Source organism: Gouania willdenowi, chromosome 8 (genome assembly GCF_900634775.1).
Source record: "Gouania willdenowi chromosome 8, fGouWil2.1, whole genome shotgun sequence".
Lineage (NCBI taxonomy): Eukaryota > Metazoa > Chordata > Actinopteri > Blenniiformes > Gobiesocidae > Gouania > Gouania willdenowi.
In genome coordinates this window covers 22682534-22703174 of record NC_041051.1, presented here as the reverse complement: position 1 = coordinate 22703174, position 20641 = coordinate 22682534, and the positions used below count along the sequence as shown (strand labels likewise).

Below are 20641 nucleotides of genomic sequence, written 5' to 3'. Positions count from 1 at the left end.
ACAGAGGCCCCTCCACCTTTAACCACTCGCTCCCCATCGTCCATATCACACCATCATCTGTGTGTTGGTTATCAGAGATGTTTGGATGTGATCAGGTCAGAGGTTGGACATGAGCAGGAGAAGGCAGAGCAGCATCAACACAGGAAGGAAGTGATGGGAACAGACGGGAGGAAGGAAACAAGCGCAGACGGAGTGAGAGGAAAATCAAAGGGGAAGAAAGAGAGAGAGAGAGAGTGTAGGGAAGACAGGAGAACAATGAAATGTTTGATGCAATGACACCTTAATATTCAATTTATCTTCTATGGTCTATAAATCAGTTTCCCAGTTAATACTGTCTACATTAACTGGGAAACACTTTTGATCCTATGAAAGTCAAATCCATCAGGGTGGCTAGGATGAGCTAATGTCTTTCCTAGTGGAGTTTGCATGTTCTCCATTCTCGCATGCCTCAAGGTTTAAATTAAACATGTGGCTGTGAGCCCAGTGATGGACATGATCATCATTTGGAGCCTTGCTCAAGGGCTCACATTGGATTCCAACTGGTAACTGAAAAACTCTGGGAATCACTGCTTTAGGCATATATTACTGGCATATGCTCCCTAACCCTAAATCAATGTCTGTTCTTTATCAGCAACTCAAACCCTTAATTTGCCTTAATAACATTTATCAAGAGTTTCTTTTATTCATTTTTCCATGTTTCCAAAGTTTATATATATTATTTTATTTTGGTTACTTAAAGCTGCAGTAGGTATGTTTTTTTGTTTTTGTTTTATTTGGTCAAAAATCCTTAATCATCTGTGAGCAAATTATAGTGTGTTCTGAGTGGACAGTGAATCCCTGCTCCTTCTCCTGGCCCTGCAAATGAGCTTTAGAAATACTGGAGCGTGACGCTTGACTTCAGCCAATCAGAGATCTTTCTACCTACAAGGCGATTACTATTGGCTGCTCGAGCTGCTCATCTAAGTAAATGCGTGTTCACAATTTGATTTTAGGGAGTGTCCCATGCCATGTCTTCCAGCAGTCTCCAATGTGGCTTTTGGCACAGCGTTTACAAAGCAAATCAAGAGGAAAAAGCAGACAGAGGTGGAGAAGCAACAGAATAAAGGCACAAATGTGTAGAAGGAACAAAGTCCGCGGTGTCTGTGTCTGATGCGGACTGCAAGCGGTCCACTTTCAGTCAGCGCAGTCCGCCCCGAGTCGGAGAGAGATAATGATAACAGATATTTTTTAATAAGCTATTTATTCTGTCTAAGGTGGAATGAACAGACCCAATTCATCTGCAGTGTGGAGTCTGTCTGCTCTGATCAGCTGGGATCGGCTGCAGCTGCTTGTGTTTGAGGAGCGACTGTGAGCGGCTCTTACTGTCCTCACTGCAGTGAGTGATACATGCTTTCATGTTTCTAAAATATCAGAAAACTCTCCAATAGCACAAGATAAAGTCCCTACATTTGTTACTAGGCTCTATGAAGAAAGCAGTCTCAGAGTTCCACAGTCTGGGCGTGCACAAGAAGACCAGTGCGGTTCTTTCAGGAGGGGAAGGGGGAGCATGGAGCGCCTTACAAAACATACCTACCACAGCTTTAAGTCAGGATTGCAAGGACTTTGTGTTGAATATAAAAAAGTTATTTCAGTCTCAGCTAACTGTACTTTCGCAAAGTCTTGTGATTAATCCCACTTTTGCTTATGAGGCTACCCTCACCGTGTTCAACAGGAAGAGGTTTGGGTTTTCTTTTGTTGTTCATGGATCGAGAGACTCTTCTTTTTATGTCCTGGATGTAATCTATGGCCCAGAAATTATTATTTTTTCACTAAGAATGAACCACACACGCGTGCACATGCAATCACACACTGATAACTTGCAAACTCCAGTCAGAGAGCGTTACCTGCTGTTTTACACAACACAATACATCCAGAATGTAGATAGTTCTAAGCAGAAAGTTTCTTTTTTATTTTTATTTTTTGAAGCCAACCCTAATTTTGTATTTGAAATAGACAAAACCTGATGGTCCTTTAAAACTGGATTGAAGACCTTTACTGACAGCTAACGTCAGCTGATGAATTTTCATAGGATTCATTGTTAGTTTTTAATCGTTGTCGTTGCACATGCATGGAGTGAATCAGGAAGATGCTTTAGTGATCGTGTTCAGCTCTGTGTTAACGCTTTCAGTTCACAGCCCTTCCTAAATGTCCTCAGTGTGTTTAGTTCCCTTCCCTTCAGTCGTAGCTCTGCAGAGTGACTCTACAGCTGCACAGATAACTCTGAAAGAAGTAACTATTAAATACTACATCAGTGTTGACATAGGAAATACTTTAGGATGTGAAAGAGTCCCACTATATAAACAGATGATGGAGGGCTTTTATTGACTTTACTTTGAAATCTATAACTAAATATCTACTCTGATATTGTGCACTGTCCATTTTTATTTTCATACTTTGTCCACCCCATATGTAAATTAGCTTTACATTAATATGAATGATGAACACACACACAAATATAATATGTATAGATATATAAATATCAGGCGATCATCCACTCCTACCTTTGCGGACGTTCCCGTCTGTTGTGCGTTGAAACTCCCCTGCACTCAGAAGGAAACACGCCCGGTCGTGTGGGTAACGCTCGCGGCTGGCGTTGGAGCCGAGGCCTCCTGTGGCGGGGCTCCGCTCATCTCCCAACACCTGGTCGATGGTCGGGCAGTCCTCATTGGCCAGGGCCGCATTTGCTGCATCGCCATTTTGTTTGGAGTCTATTAAAGAAAGTGATTAGTAGACTGTATGTGATTCTCCATCACAACATATATGACAACAGATGTAATAGTGGATCAGTCAGGGTTCTCATTGTTAACCACATGGTGACGCCACGAAATGCAGTGGAAGGACAAATACCCTACGTAGAAAATGATAAACCCTTTATTAGAAAAATCAACCAAAGGCCAGTCTTTGTATGACCCATTTTAGGGTTATGAAATTTACATGTACATTAATATATCCATCCATCCATTTTAATGGAGCAGCCTGCTTCACTTTTGGTTACAAACTCCATTGCAACAACAATAAAGTGGTCAGTTGTTTATTTTTCTGTCACACACACACACACACACACACACACACACACACACACACACACACACACACACACACACACACACGCACAAAAATGCTCTCTCATGTTCTCTTGGAGATGATGGGCAGATCCATTAAAACTCCAGAATGGGGACGGCAGGGCCTTCATCAGAGTTTGGACATGAACATAATACATGGGAGCAGATTATCTAACGAGCGCATGTGTGTTATTGTGCTGGGATTGGGTTTGACACTTTCTCCAATCTAATGGTAAATGAAGAATCTATTTTCGTGTTAGCTGCTTAGGGAGGAATGAGGACAGCAGTGAGTTATTTACAGCTTCAAAGTGTCTGATCATCACTTACATGACCAGACAAACGTTGATATAAATAATTATCCTCAAGCTTCTCTGATTATCTTCAGAAATGTATCAGAAGAGGCGAGATGTCTCTGAATCTGACGGTGAACTCATAAATGCAACAATACATTAATACTTACTCTGTAACAGAAAAATAAGAATAACTCCTCCCCCATTAGATAGTTTCTAAATAAATCTTGGAGATTTCATTTTAGATGGTGAAGTTGAAAAAAAGGCCAGATGGTTAAATAATGATACAATAAGGTTAAGTAGATTAGAAAAATAAAGTCTTCATTTATTTATAAGCTTTGAGAACACAAAGGGCCTGCACTCTAAAGCTGGATAAGTATAGCTGAGATACAGTATGTCTCTGTTAGCTCGACCTAACCAATCATTCTCTGTCACAGAGCACCTGTACTATGAAACAGGTTATCAACACGTTCACTTAACGCAGGGGATTTCAGCCAGGCTACGTGCTTGCTCACATGAAAAGGGAGGAGATTGCAGCGCCTGACCAATCACAAACCTGGAGAAACGGTGCAGAGCAACTTAATTCTTTAAAAATATGAAGAATGAATTCAGACCCAAACCAACACTGCAGTAAAAGTAGTAAAGATGGGACACAGGCAAGAAGCTGCGACACAGTTATTACTTAAAAGTGTGAGATTATACAATATTATTTTATTGGATGATAAATGGACAGCACTCTGATCAGCCAGTTTCAAATATAATTTATTTTCTAAATGCAGCTGTTAGAACTAGGGATGTAACGATTCACTCAACTCCCGATACGATTCGATTCACGATACTGGGTTCACGATACAATGCTCTCACGATTTATTTTACAAAATGGGACTGTACACAAATGATGATTGAAAAATATTCCTTTATTTTTGATACTGTCCTTTTTAATACTGTACTATTTTCCTTTTATTTTTCATTGTCAAACGAATCCCTTGATAAACTATTCAAAACAATGCAATTTAACTAAAAATAAATCTTGAATGAAATAAATAAAGGAATAATACAAATGAAGAAGCCTATTAATTTAAATTCTGGTTCTATAATAAACAATGCAAAACTGCATAATAGTTGTTTTTCTTTTTAAAAGTGTAACTGAAAATGTACTTTGTGCCTTAACAATTGGACTTTTAAAAAAAAAAAAAGTCATTGCCCTGTATTTACGTCAGATATTTGTTTGGACCAGCAGAGAACGCTGGTAACCCAGTTGTTGGTTGGCATGCAGCTATTCTGTGCAGTGAAGAAGAGATGCTACGCTAGCAGACAGAGCTAATAGAAAAACGTGACTTTTACAGATATTCACGTAATATTACAGATATTCTTTCGGTGCTAAAGGGGTAATGAATCATTTATGAACATATTTAAGAGTAGATGGCCGCCAGAAAGAAAGTATTAGCAGATTCCGCCCGCCGCCTCAGCATTTGGACAAGAGAAGGATAAATATATAGCGCCCTCTGCTGTTTAAAAAAAAGTACTGTGATTCAATTTTCAGAAAATCGATATCAACTGTGATACCTATGAATCGATTTTTAACTGCCTTACGATTAATCGTTACATCCCTAGTTAAAACTGAACCAACCAGGATCTTCTAACAATGGGCAGGTCATTTTCCAAGAGAACTGATTGGTCAGGAGGCTGGGATTTTGTAGATCTTATCCAGCACTTAACCTGGTGTCGACCAGGTTCGTTCAGCCTAAGTTACCATGGTGATTTAGCCCAGTAAGTAGTTAACCAGTGTCGTAGTACAGCACACACAGAATAAATCCTGGAAGTTAGCGCAATAAGAGGAAATCCAGCTTCAGAGGACAGACTTATTAGGGTCTAGTATAATAATTTCTTTTCATGAAATTTTTTCAATTAAAAACCACCTTTTGAATGTTGGTGCAGTGGAGCTTCTCTTAGGTTCCAGAACATTAAATGTAGTTGGATTTGTTGACTATGATCCTTTATTTATGAAGTCCTGAACACTGCAGAGGGATGTTCGGCTGCCCTCTGGTGGCTCTCATAGAGCCTCTCTGGTTCAATATCAAATATATAGATACATATTTCTAGTAAAAGGTCCTCGTAAACATTGTAAATAAGTTGTGTAACTCTTACTGCCTTTAAACTTGGTCTGATTCTTTTTTAATCTCTCACCTGCTCTGTTGATCTCGATTATCTCTTCCTGTGCCAGTGGGCAGTCTCCGGTGCCCATCATGCTCCCAGATCCCACCATGCCTGGTCCCAGCACGTTGCCCATCAGCCGGTGTGGTGAAGCCGTGGCCATAGCCAGAGCATCTGGCTTGCAGTAGTTGGGGCTGCCAGGCTGTGGTGCTCTGGGGATGTGCTTGTTCCTCTTCTTGGGGAGCTTCTGCTTGGCCATGGCTAAGGAGTAGTACATTCCAAAGTTGTTGACGATGACGGGTACGGGCATGGCGATGGTCAGCACACCTGCCAGGGCGCACAGGGCCCCCACTAACATTCCTGACCATGTTTCTGGGTACATGTCCCCGTAGCCCAGGGTGGTCATGGTTACTACAGCCCACCAGAAGCCAATGGGGATGTTCTTGAAGTTGGTGTGGGCAGCAGCTGTTGGATCATCTGGGTCAGCACCAATACGTTCTGCATAGTAAATCATTGTGGCAAAGATCAGGACGCCCAGGGCCAGGAAGATGATCAGCAGCAGAAACTCGTTGGTACTCGCTCGCAGAGTGTGGCCCAGGACCCGCAAACCAACAAAGTGGCGGGTCAGCTTGAAGATTCGCAGAATACGAACAAAGCGCACCACACGCAGGAAGCTCAGCACGTCTTTGGCTGTTTTGGAGGAGAGGCCGCTCAGCGCCACCTCCAGGTAAAAGGGAACAATGGCCACAAAGTCTATGATGTTCAGGGCGCTGCGGAAGAACTCTGCCTTGTCAGGGCAGAAGACGACACGCGCCATGACCTCAATGGTGAACCAGATGACACAAACACCCTCGACATAAGTCAGCCAGCTGTCTGTGACCACCTCGTACACAATCTGTGGACCAGAACAGACGAGCATCAGTTTTGTCTCTTTCACTAACTCCATATTGATAGTTAATTAACACAAAGATCAAAACGCCTCCCACTGTTCTAATTATAAGTAATTAATATTAGCTTTTGAAACACCAGTAACATGTTGCTGTAAAGTCAGAGGGGTGAACGCTTGCAGGTAAACACAGAAAAGGTCAAACACTTTAACACCAAGCTGCTGGGTTTAGGTTCATCAACCAACTCTGAATATGTAAAGCTTTGTGTATTTACATCATTTGTAAAGACCTGACCATGATCCATAGTTAACATTTTTAAACAGGTAATGTTCTGTTTCAGTGGAAACGTACCTCCTCGTGTGTCACGTTGTTGACGGTGACAAGCTCTGTTTTGTTATAGATGGTGTTAAACACTTCATGCGTCTCTAGGCAGAAGGTGGAGATGGAGAGGAGGATGAAGAACAGAGAGCCGAATGCCACATACTGCAGAGAAATACAAAAGCAGGGTTAGCATTTGTCCCTCAACGATCTTTGATCTCCTTTTTTATGCATTAGGTGAAACTTCCTTCATTTCTCAGGCTGATGGAAGCGCTAGGTTGTTAGCATTTTGGTGCTAATGGAATGTGCTTGTGTGTGTGTGTGTGTGTGTGTGTGTGTGTGTGTGTGTGTGTGTGTGTGCGTGCGTGCGTGCGTGCGTGCGCGTGTATGCGCGTTCCAGGTCAGTGATGAAGACAGATGAAGTCCTCCTTTACTCCTCAGGGAGCACAAAGAGTCCCATAGCTTATTATCAGGATCTATTTTAACTCTGTTATCTAGAGCTGCCCTGGATACACACACACACACACACACACACACACACACACACACACACACACACACACACACACACACACACACAGGTTTAGGCTATCGATCACTACCTTAACATCTCAAACTCAAACTGATATAAAAGCAGAAAGTCTGGCTCCTCCTCCCTTTCTGTCCTTGTTGGGTTACTTTGGTTCAATCTGGAAATAGGCTCAAGCTTCTGTTGTGTTGAGTTGATGAAATAAATTAATAAAAGACACAAACGGGTTGTTACACTTTGTGGGATTCAATGACATAATACACATTAAAATAATGCATAATTGAATAATTCAGTGTTGATGCCCTCAGCAACATTTATTAAACTATTGATATAGATATAATAATAACAATGTGCAATAATTCACATCAACTGCAATCCACTATCTGTGCCATACTTATTTATCTTACCAACAAGTCAGTTTATAGTTTTATATTGCGGGTTATGGTAATGTATAGTGTATGTAGTGTACTGAGTATTATAGTATTATATACAGTTTTCCAATATTCTATTTCAGTGTCATGTCATTCCTCATTTCTCATTCTTAGAGAGCACCTTGATTTTGTTGTATATGTTTTACAATGACAATAAAAGCTTCTATTATCATTATCTATTATTTTATTAAATATATTTAATTATATATTTACAAAGATATTGACTAGCATGCAAGGTTGTTTAGTTCATGAAATCAGTGAGAAATTACAATTACAATTTCAGTAATCACAGGCCTTTATCCAAAGCGACGTCCAATACGAGCAGTTAAGGTTAAGGGACTTGATCAACATCAGTGATGGAACAAGTTGGATTAGAACCAGTGACCCTCTGATTACTAGCCTGCTTCATTAACCATTACGCCAGCACCACCGTCGAAATGTGCCACATAAAATAATTCATAATCAATGAGCTTTTGTAGCGATGCTCATTCCTTCGTTTTTCTTTATTAGGCCCTCAGGGCATGAACATCAATACTCCCATAGAGGGCGCCGAGGGACAGGAGAGACAGCATCAGCACCAAGAGAGTCAGAATCACATGTTAATACGCGTTTACAGCACAATCGGACATGTTGGAAGTCTGGGAGGAAACCTAAAAATGGACATCGTCTTCCAAAAACAAAAAGTGCTACGACAGAAGACAAAGTGCTTTAGTGCTCTCCTCCTCCTCCTCCTCTTCTTACTTTCTTCATCCCTGTCACTGATGCAGAACTGACCTAAATCCCAGTTCTTTCCATTTCCCTTGGACAATCTCTTCTTTCTTTAGCTTGCCTTCTTCATCTTCCTCATCTCTAACTGCATTCTCAGCTCCTTCTCTCTATTTCTGTCTCCCCATTTATTTCTCCTCAGTGCTTTTTATCCAACCACTTACTTAGTTTCTTTCTTTCTTTTCTTAGCTATTTTCTTATGAACATAAATAGACAAACACTGCTTTAAAAAATCCTGAAACACGAACCCATTACTGTGCATGACTGTTTTTAAACTGGGTCAGCAGATAAACATGAATCAGCCGTATAATAACGAGAAAGATGTTCAGGGCGTTGGATGCACGCAGAACGTCAATGGATCATATTGGTGTCTTTATTCAGTAAAGGAATAAACGACCAACCAACAATGATTTCAGCCTTGATGTAGTTGTTGTTCAGTTGTGTTACAGTAATAGCTTTGGGAGCATTATGACACATAAATTTGGTGTAACCTTTAGACTTTACGCTGCCGCCCTACAATCTCTCTATAAAAGCAAGCAGTGTGTGTCTGTCTGTCTGTCTGTTCGTCAAACTCAGACTGACCTGAGAGTTCCAACATGACTGCTGCTCGGTTAAAGGGGTGTGCAACGTCAGATTTGTTTGAACGCCCCACCCCTGAGTTGACGAACTCAGTGATGATGTCATCAGTCCTCGCTCTACACACAGGAGAGGATTCACTAAAGGTTTAGGGGTATTAAAACGTGTGCAAACATCACTCCACGCGCTAATAAGCTGTAAAAAACCCAGAGAATATGGAGTGCGCGGCCTCAATCCATTTAGCGCGGTTCCCTCTAATTAATATGTGCAATTCATCAAATCTGGAACTGTTTGCAGTGATTGTTTTAGCACAGGAAAATAGTACGACTGACAAGCAGGTGCAAACACACACGTAGAATTCCACTGCAATAAGTGCTTACACAAAACATGCAGCGGAGAGGGAAAAAAGGCTCCAGTGAACCTTTCTAGTACAAGAAAAGAATTCAAATAAAACAATAGTCAATATTAACATCCACTGATTGAGAAAATAAAGTGTGTGTGAGGGAGAGAACAGCTGGATGTCTGAAGCCTGTGTGGAGTCCGGTACGTGTGTGTCTGCTGCGGTGCAGAGCCAGAAGGTCGCTGTGCACGGACCTCCATGGATGTCGCTTTGGACGCACAGCTCCAGTGTGTTTCTGTGTCTTTCTCTCCATGTTTTGACCGTCAAACTCTTGTCGTGTTGATGTCAGACCAGAATCAGCTGATCAGATGCGTAATTTATGCAGTGATTGCTCAGTGTTTGCATATGAGAGTGTGCGTCACACAGCGCTGCTCAAGCCTGCTGGATGATGGTCAGTAGATCATCTTCAAATGGTCCAGACTGATTGACAGACTGTGTTGCTGCATTAACTCAGATCAATAGGACGGTTTCTGTCCAAATCTGTCTATTTTTCACTGATCAGAGCAAAGTTACAGGACCTAACGGAGCAGCGACATTAAATTAGGTGGAAAAAATATCATTTGGTTTTAAAGTTGTTTAAAAAAAACATTTTCATTTGTTTATTTAGTTTCCTACAGTAGTGTTCTACATAATAGTGGTGAAGTAAGATATCAATGACAGCAGACAAATTCATCAACTCTCAAAAAAAACAAATTCTAATTTGCCAATATTAAACTGAATCCTGTAGTTTTTTTTCTTTTGCAGTCCGATTTTATATTCACCTACCTGTGGATGTTAACATGCCGAAGGCCAATCGTACAAAGAGAGAACAAAAATGTCAGGCAATGCGGCGTGCACGTGATGCTGAGTCAGCTGAATGCGCCGTGCACGTGATGCTGAGTCAGCTGAAGCACAAGATACCCGCTGGGCCAGCGACGCTGCACTCCACTCGAGGCTCCGAGCGTCTGAAACCGCAGCTGAAAACTTAACCTCCCACTTTTCTATCGCAATACATACTTCCTACGGGCAATGCCCTAGTGGCTTTAAAGTTCTATTAGTTTAATCTACTGCTGCACTCTGACTCAGTCTTTATAATCAAATGTAAGATAAGTGCATTGGAAATACAAACCAATTATTAATGCATGATGATTATGTTCATATTAAAACCTTTATTGCCAGCATAAATCTCCCACACTGTCCTTAAAACAAAGAACAACCTGAGGACGTAATGTTCTGCAGTATTTCCGTCATTGTGGACTGCAGGGTTTCACTGTCTGCTCTGTCACACCTGTCAGCACACATCTGCACCCTCTGTTCACTCTCATCTTTATAGTTCAATTCAATACAACTTTATTTATCCCCAAGGGGCAATTCAATGGCATGTGAGCAGAGCAAGAAGGAAAAAACAAACGGGACAAAACAGAGCATTAAATAATAAGCCTACATAAGTGCTATCATCAGAGTTTAGCAGCGATTGAATATATATAAAATGTAAATTATAATGTATAAAGCATTGGGATGATGCTACATATAACACACTGGAACAGCAGAGTTGGTGTAAGATTTAAACACCGTAGGGAACCTTTATTGCTCTCAGCTGATGTGATATCACAATTTTTAAGAATCTAAAAGTGGTGTGAGCACTATGCGTCAATAAATACAAACATGGATCTTTGTATTTCACTCCATGTAATATTAGTCATTTCAAATATGTTCTATTGCTATAATTTCATCAGTCAATTGTTGATAGTTGGGCAGTGGTCAGCACTTTGTTGCAGGAAGAAGCGACTATAGAACATAGATGGATGGATGTTAGAATCCTGAAGGTAGTTTATGTGTTTAAATGCTTTATGTCATTTCAAAAACGTAAACACATTCCACTACATCCAACACAAGTGAGTTCAATCCCTTCTGAAATGTTGAGCCAGTGTGAAAACTGTCTGATCATCGCATCAGTGTCTGAGTCACTGTTAAACACACAATGTGTGTAGGAGTGTGTGTTCACACATTCACTCATTGTTGTACTCACATTTACAGAAGTTTGAAACACAACAGGATCTACTAAAGGCCTGTACAAACGTGTCAAAAACACAAAGCTACTTTTCTCTTGTTTCTGCAACATCTGCTCACAGTATTCACTCAGCTGTAAGTCACTGGGTTGTACTTTGCATTATTTCACTGAGGAAAGAGAAAGTTTACCCTCTGATGGAGTTTGTTGATGCTGTAAGAGAGCAGATGCCTCAGCACATGAATGCAGAGTAAGATTTAGAGAACAAAGAAGAAGCTTTCAAGTCGACATACAAAGAGGGGCTTGAGTTGCACAAATAGCAACATGAGTTGTGTGTTTCAGGTCGTTCTGAATACACAAGTTGACCTAATTTATCTTAAAAGGATCCTCGAGTATAAAGTCTGAGATGTTCCCTGGTGTAAATGACAGCTGATGGAAAAGCTGCAGATAAAAACATATCTCTTTTAACATGTTGGACAAACTGTGATGTAGTGACTACTCAGGAAGTCATCCATTCACTAATTCACACTGCTTTGATGAGCTTAAAGTCATCTCATGGTTGCGCTGACTTCCTGTTGGAAGCTTAAGTCATGCGTGGATCAGTAGTAAGAAGGATGATAGTGGATAGACCGACTCCTTCTTTCTTGGTCAATGAATGTCACAATCTGTCGCTGTAATGTTCCTGCTCTTCTTAGGAATGACTTCAGAAGAACTGATGACTCCAAACTCAGCACTGAAATCTCAAAAACACATTTTTCCAAACTACATCATTGTTTTTGTTGTTAATACACTTTAATTTGAATTAGTTTTACTGTTGCATGTAATCAATCAGTCAGTGAGTTAATCCTAATAAAGGTGTGATTAGCTATGTTAGACATCTCGTTAGGGCTGGACAATATATCGTGATTAAAGATATATCGAGTTTTTAATTTTTGCGATACAGAAAATGACAATATCGCCTGTATCAAGATATATCTATATATATTTTTTACCTGTTTTGATCTATACAATCATACAGTACAAATCACATCATACAAGTATTTCATATTATTCATAGAGTACAGTCAAACAGTGTCCTTTATAATGTTTCCATATTTCTGAGATATATATTGCATAAATTATTTTGTATTAAAATACTCGTTTAGGAGTCTCTGCTTTTGCTACATCTCAGAACAGCATGAAAGGCAGTTAGATGATATTATGAGTGCGTCCTAACCCAGACCTTCCCCTAAACAAGCCACACTACAGAACTCACTCACACGTGCTGTCCCTTATAGGAGAAAAAGGCAAAAGTGGCACAAATTGTGCATCTGTTTATTAATAAATGTGCCTGTGTGGCGTTTTTAATCAGCAAATGTAACCCATAATTGTCTTTCTGGTCAGACTTCATTGAGTTTAAAAATATCGAGATCAATATCGTATATCGCCATTTTGAGAAAAATATTGAGATATGAGTTTTGGTCCATATCACCCAGCCCTACATCTCGTTTTCTACATCCAGTGTTGCACTGATTGTTCCATCTTCCACATTTATGAGTTTTTAGAACACGGTTAAGGACGCTGGGCTTGTAATCGGAGGGTTGCCGGTTCAAGCCTCACTGGGGCCGTCACTGTGTCCCTAACCCCGAACTGCTCCCCGGGCGCCGCAAAATGGCTGTCCACTGCTCCTCAGGGATGGGTTAAATGCAGAGAATGAATTCCATTAATGTACTAACATTACATGGCCAATTAAAGGCGAAAGCCCTGATTTAAGATTTAAGAAATAAATGGAAATAAAAACTAGAGAGATGAGCTGTTTAGTCAAGAGGAAGGTGACTAAAGTGATGTTCATGCTGTTACTTTTGGGATCCTAAACTTCTACAGGGCCAAGAACTCAGCAGAGTAATCAATTGATTATCAATGACTTTAACATAAGGTAACAATGAAACACTGCAGTGGGACAAACCTCAGTGTGTGTCGTGTGACTTCATCACTAATGAGTGGGAAACACTGCTGCTGCAAACGGACAGGCTTCACTAGGCTTCTCTCCTAAAGCAGTGACGCAGCATGAGAGCTATCCTCTGTTACACTGCACACCCACACACGCACACACGCACACACACACACACACACACACACTTGTAAAGGTGACTTCACTACAAATAGCTAAAAATGAGCATCCAGTGACTTCACTGGAGGACACAGCAGCATGTTGGCAAGGATTTATTTGTACACACACACACACACACGCACACGCACACGCACACGCACACACACACACACACTAAAAGTATGTTGATGACAGTCGAGGTGTTTCTGATCCTTGTGTAGATTCTGTTTTTCTTCCTTTTCTATTTCCTCGTTTCTTTCTGTGCTCTGCTTTTCTGTCTGCTTTGTTTTCTGCTGCAGTTCCTAGTTCTCTGCATCCCTCAGGCTGCTGGTTGTGCCTTTTGTCTTTCTCTCCTTCATTCATTGTCCATGACAAACACAATCAAGCAGGAGGTGTGAAAGATGACAAAACTCTCCCCGCACAAACAAACTAGATGTTTCAGGCTCGACTGAGCAATCCCACAATCAATAAATAAAGACACACAAAGACGTGCAGCAGGGTGACTAATGTGAGAACAACTTCTGATGATGTCATCTAAAAGTTTATGATGTTTATTCAATCCTTTGGATTTTTAGGTGAAGGACAATGCTGTCGGCAAATTGAGCAACATCCCATTCTGCAGCTTAGGAATCATTTGTTTTGAATTCAGAAGGAGTTTGAAAGGACAAACTGCTCTGTGTACACATTAAAACCTAAGCAGTTCAAACTATGCATGAAACAGAGGGATAAGGCCAGAGCTGGGATTACATCATCTGAAATGTTTTACGAACACACAAACCTCCCAGGGAGTAAAACGCTGAGGCAGCATTCACACAGCAGCTCTTAGTGTACAGTTCAGATATTCAGATATATTACACATTCAATGTTTCATAGTCAAGAGTTTGAACTGAAGTCACTCGCATGAACAAAATAGATCCATCCCCTTTCTGACCTACTACTCCTTTTCAGGGTCTGCTGGTGCCTATCTCCAGCTCTCATTGGGCACGAGGCAGGGCTACACCTTGGACAGGGCTTCAGTCCATCTCAGGACAACACAGACAGACAACAACTCACACTACACACAATAATCAACCTAACAGTCATGTTTTTCAATTGTGGGAGGAAGAAACCCAGGCAGGTACAGAGAGTACATGCAAACTTCACACAGAAAGAACCCAGGGGTCCACCCTAGGGCTTTAACCCAGGACCCTCTTGCTGTGGCGGACATGGAAACCACTATATGCCACTGTCTGCTCCATACAAAAGAGTTCCTGAGGTAATACGTGAGCAGGCCGTAGTGGCTGTAGTGACTGTGTGCATGTGTGTAGAAGCAGGAAATTAATCTCATCATTACAGCAGCAACAACAAAACTGATCATCATCCATGCTTCAAACTTTCCTTCTTTTTCCGCCCATCAGTTGGTTTTTATGATCTGTGGCTGGAAACAAAAACCGTGGATTGCTATAGAGATGTTTGACACTTTATTCTTGTAATAATCTCGCCTCCACATTTGCAACTTTTTTTTGTAAGGTACAACATTCCGGTAATCTTCAAATGATTTATGCTTTTGTAATGCAAAATTTTGTAATTTTCTTAGTTTTTTTTGTTACTGTAGAAAATATTTTGTCAGAGTAAATAAATACATTTGAATAGATTAAAAAAAAAATAAAAAATTGGAGACGAGGATGGAGATCGTTATTTCACTTTGAAATGTGGCTTATCAGACCAATGGAACAATTTCAGCTAACCAATCACAACGCTCCTGTGTTCTCCTTACAGACACAAGTGACAGAGACAGACATTAAGATGGACAACTCCACTGTTTAACTACAGACTTACTGCTAATGGAAGTGAATGCAAGAAAGAAGAAGAAACACAAAGAGAAGGAAGAGTCACATTAGAAACACGAAGCAAAGAGAGAGACTCTCACAATGAATAGATAAGCTGTAAAATATCAGATTAGCAGAACATATGAGAGTGGCCTGGGTTGATTAGTGTTCATTCTTTAACAGATAAATACAGGTGGTCACATACAGGCAGGTTTGAGCCTCATTCACATACAGATAAATGGAGCCTAAACTATGATTTTCAGTATGAAGATTGGCCATACAAAAGGAAGGATTGGCTTTGTGGAAGCACCTCACTGAGGCTGTTCTGAGTTGTTGTTGTTGTCATTTTCTCTGTGTTTCCAACACAAACAACGGATTTGCTGCCGTGTCATGAGATATATCTTGTTGGGAGAGTATGGAGGCTATATTAAATAATTGCTTATGTTTCTTTAATGGTGTTGTACAATGTTGATTTTATTTAATTAACACTTGCCAGCAGAAACATTTGAAATTGTCATTGGTGGTCTCGATTTGCAACGTGCCTACCCAACCCTAGTGGTCATGGCACGTCACTGTTAAACTGTAACTACTGGGGAAGTCAAATTCCCAAATGTGAACCTTCCATGGTGGGATATCAGTGAATCTGAGCAAGAGTTAAACCTAAAGGATGGTGGGGGCTGATTCTCCAGCTACGGCGTGAGTTTCTCAGCATTGAATTAGAGGTACACTAAAGAATATAAATCACAGGCTTCATCCCATTATTTCTACGTCTCTACAGGACTAAAGCATAGACAGTGATAGTAAACTGAGATCTGCTGTTCATGCCTTTCTGATGTACACCAGCCTTTACAATGAATAGACGTTTTCTGAGCCAATTTACTCTACTTAGCTTTAATTAATGCTTGAAAAGAGATTTAAGGCACGAGACAGCAGATAAATTGGTCAGGTAAGCAGTCTAGAAAAAAGCTGCTGCATCGCCGAGCCTCTCCAACCCAAACCAGTGTAAGCCATGAGGAGGACATAAAGAACAGGAATAAGGTTTAAAAGTTGCTAAATGCTGCTGTTTTCTGCCCCTCCTCCTCCTCCTGCTCTGCTGCAGTGCAGCAGTGGCTCCGTCAGTGCAGAGCTAACTCCAATACTCCAAGTAGGAAGGACGCATATCTGCCAAACAAGTGCCCCGGGCTGCCAAAGCGCAGAGAACGCAGAGGAAAAAGTAGCTGTGAGAACAAAGCTGAACGTTGGTCACTGAGGGCATCGTCACACATTAGAGTGACTCTAAAAGCTGGGATTCCTGTTCAACCGTGGGAAAAACAGGCTTCACTGGGAGGCTTTTTACACATATTCAGTTGGGCTGGAAGAGGCAGATTCCATTTACTGTACTTCCTGTCCCTTTATTCATGATAAAATAAATAAATAAATAAATAAATAAATAAAAAAACTCTAAATTTTAGTTTTGAAACTGTTTATCTCCTGTCAGAGTCACACTGCCACTCATCCATCCATTGATGTGAGTGTTTTCTCATGTCTTAGTAACGTTTGTAAGGGGGCTCTGAGGAAAACGCCAGTGCTGTGGAAACCAGTGTCACTGGGCTAACACTGGAAGACACAAACTGGGAGGGAAGAATGGTGGACGAGACACGTTGTATTATTTGTGTTTGATATTCTGACCGGCTGCTCCTGAATGCATGTTGTTCTTGACATTGTTGTGGACATTCCTATTTTAGTCTGATTAACTCTGTTTATTCTTCCATCGTTTCTACTGCCTTTCTCTTTTCACACTATGAAGAGTCTTCAGATGCAGTTAGTGTAAGTTCATTTTAAATTGTTCTTTTTGTTCTTTACTCTGAAATGCATACAAAGCAGCAGTAGTTATGTTAAAACATACAGTATGAAAATAGATATGCAAGTTCATCTGATTGTATTATTTTATCTAATTTGGAAATATTGGAATAATGTCTTGAATTAAGTCTCTTAACTTTAACTGCTCCCTGGCCGCTACATTGTGGCAGCCCACTGCTCCTCAGGGATTCACACAACATGAATTCAACTCTGCACTTTATGATCTGACGTTGGTCTGCTTTACATAGTATTCATGCGATGCTGTGTTTGACATCATTATTGATTGTAAGTATTTTTATTTTCATTATGTCATGCGGGCTCATGGTATCATATGTTGTTCCGTGTGGTTGTCTTTTGTACTTTGTGTTCTTATATGCTTTTTGTGCCTTGTCCACACGTAGCTGGGTATCTGCTAAAACCAATATATTTTTGTATGGTTTGGCCTGTCATCCACACCAAAATGCAGGATTACGTCATTCAAAACAGGGCTTTTAGAAAACTCTAACCAAAGTGGAAATTTTGGAAAACCATGGTTTAGCGTTTGAGTGTGGACATACAGTAGATAACTGGGCTTGAAGTTTCCAAGCGTCACCGTCTGTGACATCTAATGAATAAATTAAATGTTTGCGCCCTTGTTTACGTCAGGCAGTGGGCAGTATGGATACTGTGCTGTACTTCTAATGTTTGTACAGGCGCTTTTTGGTTGCTTGTTGTCAGGAGTCAAACTACTGCTTCTTCTTGAAGTCTTCTTCAAAGACGCTTTCGACGATTTGGGGTTAGAACTGGACGCTCTTCCTAGATGAGTGGCGTCAAAATGTCTACCGACCTTGTCAGTAACGGAGTTACTTCGTCCTCGTATAAAGGAACAGGCCACTGTCATGTGATCATGTACTATTTAGCTGGGAATCTTGCTTTAATTGGATAAACTGGGTCTAACTGTTTGCAAATACTGCCATTTACAAGTCTGCCATTGTTAAAATGGCACACAATAGTACATTTATGTGGTTTTGTGTGGTTGAAATTTTATTTAAAAAATTATGTTATGTATGTAACTTTTTTTTTTCAAATGGGGGGGGGGCAGTTATTTGTTTACAAAAATACCCGGCTACATGTGTACAAGGCCTAACTCCCTCCTGGGCAATAAAGATTTCAATAAAGGATAACCTAAGAGCTCAGTCTAGTTCTATTTTCTTTTATATTTGTTCGTTCTGAAAAACCTCTGCTCCCTTCAATGCAAGAGTCAGAGCGGCTGGGTGTGAGAGATTTTACAATAGATTTTACTATTGGCTAAGAATGGAGGTTTGGGGTTCTGTTAGCACCGTTAGCCCCGCCCCTCCTATATAACCTGGTAGGAGGGACCTGTGTTTCCTGCTCTCACAGCCCTCAGTGAGCATTTATTAACAGCTCCAGATGGTTGTGACTCTGTGCTTCTATTAAGAGCTGATTCTGGTCTAATCAGTGTTCATCAAGCTATGTGCGTATGTACATGTGGACATACGTGTACTTCTTGTCGTTGTGTGTGCATCTTCCTGGTTTGTGTGTGTGTGTGAGATGGTTTTCTGGGGCTCATGGTTGGACAGCAGGTGCTGTTTGCCAATGCATGCTATAGTGTCTGTAGGATTGTGTATTCAAAGTTGTGTGTTTGTGCACAGATCAGCTGTCAGAGAGTGTCTGGGCGTGTCTTAACTGCCCATATTCAAGGCATTTTTTGAATTTCCAGCCTGGAGCCTGTCAGCCCAAAGCTGGAGGTTTAGTTCCACTTTAGGAGATTGTTTTTCACCCCAGATAGAGGAGTGGCACCTCAGGCAATTGTTAATATTTAATCCACTAATAAAAAAAACTCTGTTCGACCCGCTACAAGTTCCCATAATCAGTAAGAATCCCGTGAAACTACTGCAGCGTCTGGAGAAGCAGGAGATGGAGCTAAAGCAGTATTTGTGTGCTGACAGTGACTTCCTGTGGTTTTGTGCTTTGGCTAATGGCTGCTGTCCCCCAGAGCAAAGTGCTGAACTAAACATGAACGCTAAACATATTGCTGACATTCTAATGTTCTCCATGCCAACAGTCGGCTTTAGAGTGGCAGAGCTTTTTACCAAATCATTGTATGGATTCAGTGTTAACATGGCGTAGGAGGACCTCAGAGTCAAACTTTCACAATCGATATCACTCTTTTCTTAAGTGGGACATTTTTACATTTTTGCCATCTTCTCTCTCCAAGAATCTACTAGCATCAGGTGCTAGGTGGTTACATAAGTAGAATATGTCTCTGGCTAAACCCTCCATCAAATAAAGCAATGGGTCACAGCTAACTAACTCGCCAGGACCAGCCACAGACCAGTACTGGGCTCTAAGGGTGCAACAATTAGTACCGACCCAACAAAGTCAACCAGTCTAAGTTCATCCGTCAGATCAACCCAAAGTTCCCACAAACACAGTGACAGAGAGGAACCTATAGCAACACTTATTAACTGGAAAGAGGACTAAAGCTAACTAAGCTAAGCTAACCCACCGACACAAAAGACTGGGCTAAGAGCTAATGCTAACCACTTAATCAAAGGAAGAGACTATTAAAAAGTATACGTCTTACTGTCATTAAAACACAAAGGGCCACATATTTCTTAATGGTCAGATTTAACACTGTTATGGAAAGCTAACATGTCACACGTCGTGTGAAATAAATTTTGGCATAAAACTCTCGTCGCCATTCATCCATCCCAACTTGTGAAACACACCATTTTTAAATTATATTTTACGTGTTCACAGACAAAGCTGGTCCCATTAGACAGTAATATAAATGTGATTATTACACCAGAACATCCCATTAGTACTGCTCTCAGTATATTCATGATTAAATCATCAGCTTGATCTGGTTTCATTATCGGAAATCAGTGAGATATTTATCAACCATAACTTTATGTAACTCATTATCAGATATAAAATAAACTAGATTCGGCAGCAGTGAAAACAGTGAAAAATACGATTGCGGTTATTTTTGCTTTTCATGTGCTTTTTATTTTTTTTAGAAAATGATTTCATTAGAAATGAGGAAATAAATTATATACAATAACACTGAACTGACCCGTAAGCACAAACATGTTCCATAAAATATCAGCTCATGAGCTCTTTGAGTCAGCAGCTATTGTAGCTTTTTTTAATGTGTAAATGTAAATTACTGAAGCACATTCTAATATTGATGTAGTCAATTTAATTTGAGTCTGTAAGGAACCTGTTTACACTTTAATTTGGGAATTGTTTTATTTATTTATTTATTTATTGTTTTTATTTGTTGTAATTTGACCCAAACCAGATTGTAGCAACAAAGAGCAAATAATTGTACGATTTGTCATCCGATTAGTCGATCAAAGGTTTCAATAATCGATGACTAGTCGATTATTAAAATAGTTGTTAGTTGCAGCCCTACTAGTTAACCACTGCGGAGGCAAAGCACGGCCTGCTAGTCCAAGTGA

At 40.5% G+C, this 20641-nt stretch overlaps 1 protein-coding gene across 4 annotated transcripts in view; it reads right to left on the bottom strand.

Moving 5' to 3' along the window:
- Positions 1-20641, bottom strand: part of LOC114468004 (potassium voltage-gated channel subfamily C member 1-like) — a 69821-nt gene that overhangs the window by 19706 nt on the left and 29474 nt on the right. For all 4 annotated transcript variants that reach the window (XM_028454602.1, XM_028454603.1, XM_028454604.1 and 1 more), the window contains exons 3-5: positions 6784-6915; positions 5579-6440; positions 2541-2747 (exon numbers count right to left, since the gene is read on the bottom strand). In XM_028454602.1, the coding sequence (XP_028310403.1) occupies positions 2541-2747; positions 5579-6440; positions 6784-6915 (1201 nt within the window). The remainder of the gene's footprint in view (positions 1-2540; positions 2748-5578; positions 6441-6783; positions 6916-20641) is intronic.